General features: G+C 35.9%; 1 protein-coding gene across 1 annotated transcript; it reads right to left on the reverse strand.

The window, feature by feature from the left end:
- Window positions 1–1,953: 1,953 nt before the first annotated feature.
- Window positions 1,954–2,376, reverse strand: LOC141719500 (uncharacterized). The gene has a single exon (XM_074521883.1). It carries the CDS (start codon window positions 2,374–2,376, stop codon window positions 1,954–1,956), a length of 423 nt encoding a protein of 140 aa, XP_074377984.1.
- Window positions 2,377–9,908: the final 7,532 nt, after the last annotated feature.

The raw sequence follows: 9,908 nt of genomic DNA on the forward strand, positions 1-9,908 counted from the left end.
AAGGTTGATCATAACATCACCTTCCATGGTGATCCTGTTATTCCAAAGGATGAGCCTATAGATTGGGACAACTTCCCTCTTCCTGATCTAAACCTCCCCATATTTGCTAAACAAAGGAAGACAAAAGAAAGAGTGGTCAAAACAGTTAAGCCTACCAAGCTAAAATCCAAGCAAGTGGCCAAACCCAAAACTACTGTCAACAAAGGAGATCAACTCTTCATATGTGACATCAAAGAGTTTTCAGACATAAATCTATATTTGGATGAGCTTGAAGAAGTCAGGTCTATTGATGCCTACAAGCACCTTCCAGAGAGACTAGTCTTCAGGTACAAGGGTGGTAAGGAAATTACTTGGCTACTTTACAGAATTCTCAATGAAGGCTATTCAACTCTAGTGACTGTCTTCTCCTCAATCAAGAAAAAATTTGGATTCAATATAGTAACCAAGAAAATGGTACTAAATAAGATTGAAAAGATAAGAAATAGATGGAGAGGAACAAATGCACACCCAAGAGTATTAACTATTCCGTTCACTGAAGATAGAGTGCATTTGAGGCCATAATGGATCATAGAGTTTAGGGATGAAAAGAACATTAGAAGATTCTTCAGATTGGAAGATCAACTAAGGATTGCTAGCAATGAAACTCTCAGAGAAATGCAAGAAAAGATGGAACTAACAAATGAGGATGAATCAGAATTTTTCAGACAACTCCAAAGTCAGATTGAAGAGAATGATGTGAAGCTGGGAAAGAAGCCAAGGCAATCAAGGAAATGATTTTAATTTGCTCAGTCTAGAGGAGCATCTTAAAAATGATCTGTAAGACACTCTACAAATCTTTTTTTGTGAAGAATTTTCAATAAACTGTAGCTCTTGAAATTTTAATCTACAGTATTTCATTTTGTATTCATCAAGTTTCTCTTAGTTTATGGCTACAATTCTAGTAGACATAAATTGGGGGAGATTGTTAGGAATATATTGTGTACTTGATGATAACTTGAACAAAACACTTAGTAGATTTTAGTTAAGTGAATTTGTAGCTTTCAACGGATGATCATTTTCAACATCCGTTGAAAGAGCAGCTTATGTAACAATAATACTAGTAGCACATTTCTGCATACTTGGATAACTTAGTGAACCAAATGTTGTAGATTGTCCAAGTTATGTTAACTACTAGATTGATATGCAAGATAGGATGGTCAATTGTAAATATTAGATGCCTTGTAATCTTGTGTAAATAAAGTAGAGTTAACTATCAAGAAGACAGTCCCAACGAATGATTTACAAACCTTCAACGGAATTTCAACATAAGTTTCAACGGATGATCAATCTAAGTTCCAACGGATGTTCAAATTCAAAAGAGCAGTTGATAGTGATTTGACAGTCACATGCGTTGGTTGTATGCAAATGGAATGTGGCAGCCTGTTTGAAGGTCTTAGAGAACAAAGAAGCATTTCCATTTTCATGCTAAACAGAGGATATTCAAAGATGCTGGAAAGAGAAGTGTAGCAGTATGAAGTTAGACTAGATATAATTTGTCTTATTGTCTTGTCTTACTGTCATGTAACTTGGTAATATATAAACCAAGTGTAGCAAGTTGAAATGGAAGAGTGAGAGCAAGAAAAACTAGAGAAATAGATAAAGCAAAACCTGTAAAGAATTTCGAAGAAGTTCTTGTTGTTCAACTTGTAAGCAGCTGTGTACTACTTGTATCACAGAGTTCTCTACTTAATATATATCTCTGGTGGAAAAATTCAATTCACCAGAAAGTTTTTAAATACTTGTATTTAATTACTTTGTGATTTGATTTTTATTATATTCTTATTCTGCACCATTGCAAATCAAACGCAGTTATTTATTTGTAGAAGAATTATTCTTAAAATTCAAAAAGAAGCCAAAATTACTTTCAACCCCTCTTCTGTAATTCTTGTTTAGATTATTTGGGAATAACAACTTCTAATCACTTTCAATTACTAGAGCAACCTGAACTACGAAAGGATATGTCTTGAGTTGCAATGGCACAACTCCACTGCCAATTTCAGGCATCAACCCTTGTTGAAACCTCCTTGACTTCTGGGCTTTAGAGTATACATAGTCTGGTAAAAATCTAGCTAACTCTATAAACTTAGCCTCATACTCAACTACACTTTTGTCGCCCTTCTTTAATTCTAAGAACTCAATCTCCATTTGATTTCGCATACAGTCAGGGAAATACTTCTCCAAAAACAACTCGGTAAACCTTACCCATGTAACTGGACCTTCTCCTTCTATTGCTCTGGTGGACTCCCACCAGTAATTCGCTTCATTCTTTAAGAAATAGATTGCATAATCGGTCTTAGGATTGTCACTCACTTGGACGAGGTTGAAAGATTTCTCCATTTTTTTAACCATGCTCCAATAGCTACTGGATCAGGCTCACCCTTAAATTCAGGATGTTTAACATTTGGAAGGATTTAAAATTAACAGACTGGTTCACTCCTTTATGTTGCTATTGCAATAGTAGTTGTTGCTGCTAAATCTGTTGGATTAACTGTTGCTGTTATTGTTGCTGCTGGCGCAGCAAATCCAGAATTTCATTTTTAGTTGGACCCACAACAAAACTATTACTATTCTCTTTAGTCTGGGTAGCTTTCTTGGGTGGCATTTTCCTAAAATATAAAAGTGAGTTTATTCAAAAGCATAACAAGAATGTATGACAAAAATTATCACCGTTTAAACGGTACACCTATATCAGGAAAATGTTGCCCAATCGAAATACCAATATCTTTAATATCAGGGTCCATTTATAAAAGAGATCTAGATTAACAACATTAGAAACAATAGCAACAATGACAGTAGCAGCATCAACAATAGTGCATGAAAACTGAAATATGAAGACACTAAACACCGTAGAATGGCTCCTCAATACAACAACAACTGATTAACTTCACACCACTTCCCAAATACAACAACTAAACTAATTTGATATATAATAAAACTTGGCTGGCTATATCAGCCACAAACTATATAGAGAAAACTAGTAAACCAAGTCAACTTAAAGAACGCTGGACTCTACTAGGAACCCTAGTCCAAGTTTCAACCAACCATTCCTCTAAGGAGGATTTCTTATCACTTGCAAGTGATTCTCTAACCACTGAATTACTTTTTCGAGGCTACAACATCACCATTAGATCCCGGATCCTCGCTGCTGCCATTATTCTTATATAACAACCTGATATAGAACTTTCATTCCTCCTGACAGTCAACTTTTATTTACTTTCAATAACTAGGACTGTCTAACTACAGAGGTTACTGAAGAAATTTATTGTCATAGAATACCAACTGAAATTTCAAAGTCAAGGAAATCAATTATAAAGAAAAAGTGAAGAAGATGTAGATATGACTGAGAGCAACCGTGCAAGTAGATAAGATGGCCAGTCTTAGTACCGCATAGTGTACAACACAATTTTCGGTGGCGTCCCACCAGACGCTTTGTCATACAGACAAATAGTCATCTCTTATGCATTATCTGCCCCAATCAACCGATAGAATTACTGAGGTAAGAAGCAACTTTTAAATTAAAAATTAATGGATAGGGAGGGGAGATCTGGTTTATGATGAAACCAACAAAACCTTAAGTTGCTTGCTTCAAGTTTGACTTTCTTATAAAAAAATAAGCAACTTATTAGATGGTAAACAATTACTCTGGAAACAATATGTGTCTCAAGAAATACGTGTAAGGGTTCAAAATATAAGCAATAATACTGATCCACATACACCACGAGACCTGGCTGTCATAGCAGCCGCCGACTACTATCATACTATCTAAACTCACCGAGGTCGCACACTCGGTCCAGCAACATCCCTTGACATCGAAAATGCGATATTTAGGAATAATATTGGTGTCTCTTTAGCCAACACATCAAGGGTCTGCTCAGAAACTGAACTTCATGATCGGACTCATTTTTCTCGAGAGGGGAATTAGAAATCTCCATCGGACATTACCAATAATACCTATATACGAGGGATGTATACTAAAAGCTAGGGCAGTTCCAGCCAATCTCCAATAGACGTCAGGGTTATGCCTTCGAAACCCTCGACTGAACTCTTAGACTCGCTTCTAATTTATTAAAAGGTCAAACACACTAAACTTATTCAGCAACTCATCATACCGCACATGGTCTGATACTAACTACCTCAGAGGAGCCAGGTCCAGAAGGGTCTGAGAATTGGTTCTTCCAAGGTCTGATAGGTCTTCTAGGCATCTGCGATATATATATAACATGTTGCAAGGGTGAGCATATAATCGCTCCACAGTACCAATATATGAATATCAAGAAAAAACAGTTAGGTAAGACAGTTATAGGAACAAAACTGTAAATCAATATGAAATTAGTAATCTGTAATCATTTTGAACAATCATAAATAAAAGGAACTCGATATCACTGACTAGCATGCTCTTAATAAACAACGTAATTGTGCACTGTGTAAATACCAGAGTCCAATTTTAGCATGCTATTCACATTTATTATTCAACTATATCAACCACTTATTCCCTTACGGGAATCACAAAGCCCAACCAGATACGTAATGGATATGTGAAGACAGTTGATCAGGCTATCAACACCAGACGGTTCCAACTGTCATCTCATACACCTGTTCCGGAATTCAGAGACTAGCTAGGTCTCTGACCTGCTGGACTAATCAGTTATGTAGTGCGCACAACTGAGTTAGCCTCTTACGCCACCTCAATAGGCCACTCTAGCCCCTATGTATCCAATATCTGATTGTTTTATCCAGTTTTCAAATCACTTGTACCTATCTCAGTTTTAAAATCGTTCATTTAACACCACACATAAAACTGGTTCACGTTCACAAATCATTTTCATTCGAGATAGGTACCTTTCGAAGTTACTTTTCCCCAAAACCGATTTAAAACATTTAGTTATAACTACAGGGGATGCGTAACTTAAAACATTTTTGTTTCTGTACTAGATTTAAACAATAGTTTATCCATATATACTGAACCATAAAAGAATGGTCAGGGGTACTTGCCTTGCAATGCTTTACAGAAACCCTAGCTAGCTTTTATGCTAACTTCGATCCTCGCGAGACTCGACTAGGATCTACAGTAACAGAATAACCTAATTAGTTATACCGGCATACTTGATATCCTCGAACCTAAATAACCCAATCCGATAACCTGACTCGTATAATGTATATACACATAACCACGTAATCTATATTCATAATAAGGATAAAACATTTTATATCGTATAGTACGTTTATCGTATTTTAAAATAATTATCAGAAAATTTTGACAGCGACTCCTCTATTAATAAGCCTCCCCGTCAAAACATAATCGACGCCAATCCCAACAAATCATAATTTACGTCATAATACAATTTTCACAATCCACGATTTAATATAACTTTTCAATAAATATTTTCGTTCGAAAACTAATTTATTTGTTTTATAAATTTGAGACTCAGATTAAAATCATCACCGTCCACCGTTGACTCACCGAAGTTCATCGTCAACGGCGGTAAAATTTATGGGTACCCGATTAATTTCGGGTTTCAAACGTAAATTTCACCGATTACGAAATAAATTTCCCGTATGAATTATAATATCACGAATATTTATTCAAATAATTCCTGCAATAAAAAAGAATTAAATCAGAATTAAAATAATCAACCCAACTATACACAACCAGCCTCAACGTTAGAGGCCCAACGGAAACAAGGCCTAATTAATAGGCCCAAAAACGTAGCCCAACAAAGAAAACAGGAAGCACAAGAAACACGACCAACAAACACGGCCACTGCCGCACACACAATGTAACACCCCCAGATCCGGGGTCGGGGATCCGGGTCGTCACGATCTTTCTCTCCACAATATCACTTTACTTAATTAATAATAATTAATCTCATGTTGTGACCCCACACTAACACACACCACAACCCGTTATAGTCTCAGAGATGAAATTGAAATAAGTACAAGTCTTTGAATCCGTAATTTAAAAGTTATTACAACCCCAAATGATTACTTAATAAGTTTACAATTAATTGCCATTATCTGCCACAAGTTATAATTATACATAATTGATTCTCAAAAGTAGATGTTCTGATCTACAATAGATCTACCTCTGCAGCTATAGCAGCTACAACATCAACGGGAAGACGCGGGACGCTTCCCACGCGCTTGCGCTAGGTCTGCTGGAGTCTGGCCATCCTTCCTAACCGTTGTTGTGTGAAGAAATAAAGCAAGAGTGAGCCTTACAGCTCGAAAGATAATATATAGTGATAACAATAATACAAGTATCTAAATGGATACTTACTAGAATCTTTTATCATGTGTAAGATAATTACTTACTAGATATAAGTAAAAACAAGGGATGAAGTTACCAAATACTTCACTATACTTATATCAATTATAAAGTTACTTGAACTACCATTGTTCAAAGTATAACGAGCTATCAACAGTTCATCATATAGATGAGACTACAAGACAGATTTGAATAGATTAAATCTTTGAAGTAGTATTGAAGGAAATGAAGTTATGATATATTTCATTAAGTTCCGATATATATATTCACATATACATCTTCCTTATACAGTCCCTGAAAACCTCTGTCATGTAAAGTATGAACAGAGTTTGTAACATCCAATGAATTTTTTTTTTTGGAAGGGAAAAAGAATTGTGGCATAAACCCGATATCTTGCTGATCAGGCAAAGATACCAATAAGTAACCTTTTCTACTAGTAGATGGACGAATTCCCCACTGGTCATCACCCTGGTCGCAATAGGACCTTATTAACACCTCGAATAAGCGGAGTCATAATACCTCGAATGAATATTATAAATAATATTTATTAAATAAAATAAAGGAGTCATACATCCTCAAATGAATATTCAATTAATAAAATAAAAGGAGTCATAAACCCTCGAATGAATATTCGAAATAATATTCAATAAATAATATAAAGGAGTCATAAGTCCTCGGATGAATATTTGAAATAATATTCAATAATAAAATAAAGGATTCATAAGTCCTCAGATGAATATTCGAAATAATATTCAATAATAAAAAAAGGAGTCATAAGTCCTCGGATGAATATTCGAAATAATACTCAATAATAAAATAAAGTTAAAGTTATCGAATAAACCTTATTCGATTAATAGTTTTGAAAACTATAACCATATATATATAAAAATATATATATTATACTCGGGAACATCGACTCCCGGTTTAGAATTATGTTCACCTTTTGATCCCCTACACTAAGGGTAAACTCAATACCGCTTATCTCTAGCATAGGTATTATCATCTGAACCAACAGATATATATGGCAAGAATACGAAACAGACATGCATATATATAACATATCAACATGCTTCAATATATCACAAGATTTGCTAATTAACCAACATGCATCTATCGCAAGATAATGCATATACACATATACATCACAACAACAGTATAACGGGTAGAAAACTTGCCTGAGCGACTGGGGATGATAAAAGGCTCGGGACGAGTCTGGTAACCTATAAACAACAAGTAAGTTGGAATTAAACCAAAGTCACTTGTAAATCTATACTCTAACCAAATTAGACTCTAACGCTCGCTTTGCGCTTACTGATTCTCTTAAGTCACTCGAGTACCCTCGGCTCCACCATTTTTAATAAATTAACCATTATGAGTTTTAAGGCGATTCTTTTGCGAGTGGCTTACCAACTGCCTAACACACTTACTATAATTGTTTCATACATTAATTAACCCTTTTTGATCTTTAACCTATGTTTCAAAGTAAGGCGAGGGGAAAAGTTTCGTTCGCGAAACGCCGTTACTTGAAACGGTCGTTTCTCCTAAACCGTGCATCGGAATCGAACGAACTACATATCAAAACGAAGCTCGTAACATGAGCTATCTAAACATGGCAATGGTCAAAATCTAGCAGTTGTTTCTCGGGTCCTAATGTTATGAACAAAAGCAGTCTAAAGTAAATCGGACATTACGACGGCTATGTTTACGCGATTTCCCAATTTTAAACCATTCAAAAACCATCACAATTCAACCTCAACCCATTCATACAACCAAAGTCCATCCTTATCTCATCATAGCAGCCCCAATCAACTCAATATTAACATTTATACTTATGCCTAAGCTTGAATTTAACTATACTTAAGTTCTTTTAACCAAAACAACAAGATTTACCATTCCATTTCACTACCACTCCAACCCAAACTCTAAACCACAAGCATTAAGCTACTATATCACCATAATAATCAAAATCATCTTATTATACATAGGAATCTAGGGTTTGGAGATGATATACCTTCCTTGAAGTGGTGGGAGTAGCTAGGAAGCCTTAAGAAGCTTTGAGAAGTCTTCTGGATGCTTGGATCTTAAAGGAAAACAAGAAAAAATTCAAGTTAAAACCTTGAAAACACTATTCATTGTCTTCTTCATTGATTTATTGAAGAAGATTGAGAAGGAATTGAAGGCTTAAACTCATGATATAGTCATAACTATGCATAAGGATGATTAGGGAATTAACTCACCAATTTAGGAAGCTTGGATCTTGGATTTTGAAAATTCTTGCCTTTAAAAAGTGAAAAAGCCGAGAGCAAATGAAGAAATAATGCCTTGGTTTCTTTTTTGTTTTGATGAAGAATGAATTATTTGGCTTGGTTGGTTGGTTTTGTTTTTGTTTTAGTTAATTACCTATTTAACCTTGGACTTTGTGTGGTTCTCATTCAACCACACCTCCTTCCTTCCCATGTCATGCTTGTGTCATGCTATGATGTCATCTTTCCCTCCTTGTCCTCTTCTCATTGGTTGGGTGACCTCATCCCCACTAATCTCTTTGATTAACTTCCTAATTGTTTGCCTAATGACCGCTGATCTGTTATACGGTTCGCTTACCTTTCGTTTTCGTTTATCGTTTGAGGGATCATACCCGGGATCTTATTACTTAGGTTCCCTTAACCTTTCTCAATATATCATATTCCTTTTATGATCCTCTCTTATAATCCTTTAATTTAAATCCTTTTTATCCTGTTACCTTATACTCAATTCTTTCCGTATCTAGTGGATTTCCGGGAAAAATCAAAGTGTTCGGAATTGGATTCTGGTGATCTTTACATACACTTATATACCATGTAGAGTACTAATAAAATCTCAGAATATCCATAACAGAACCCCTACATAGTGTGGCATGAAAGTTTTCTCATTCAGCTAAAACACTATTCACAAGGGTTACAAAAAGTTCAAAATTTTGGGGGTTATTACAGTCTCCCATCCTTAAAAGGATTCCGTCCCGGAATCAAATAGAAAATAAATGGGGGTACTTTTCTAGCATTGTGCTCTCTAGTTCCCAAGTTGATTCTTCCATATTATGATTCTGCCATAGTACTCTGACTAGCTTGATCACTTTGTTCCGAAGCACCTGCTCCTTCTTATCTATAATCCTTACTGGCTTCTCCACGTAAGTCAGATCTGATTGCATATCCACCTGCTCGTACTCCACTATGTGTCTGGCATCCCGATGATACTTCCTTAGCATTGACACATGGAACACATTATGAACTTGTTGCAAGTTAGGGGGTAAGGCTAGCTTGTAAGCTAACTTTCCAATCCGTCTTAATATCTCAAAAGGTCCAATGTATCTTGGGCTTAGTTTTCCTTTCTTTCCGAACCTCATTAATCCCTTCCAAGGGGATACTTTCAGCAGTACTAAGTCCCCTACTTCATATTCCTTGTCCTTTCGGGCTAGGTCTGCATATTTCTTCTGTCTGTCTTGGGCTGCTACAAGTCGCCCTCTGATAAGATCCACTATATCTTTGGTCCTTTGGACCACTTCAGGTCCGAGCATCTTCCGCTCCCCCACTTCATCCCAGTATAAGGGAGATCGACACCTTCTTCCATA

The sequence above is a fragment of the Apium graveolens genome, chromosome 4 (assembly GCF_009905375.1).
Source record: "Apium graveolens cultivar Ventura chromosome 4, ASM990537v1, whole genome shotgun sequence".
NCBI classification, from domain to species: Eukaryota; Viridiplantae; Streptophyta; class Magnoliopsida; order Apiales; family Apiaceae; genus Apium; species Apium graveolens.

Bases quoted from the DNA above. Each gene is read 5' to 3' on its own strand.
- LOC141719500 (XM_074521883.1), bottom strand. From the start codon at position 2,376: ATGGAGAAATCTTTCAACCTCGTCCAAGTGAGTGACAATCCTAAGACC.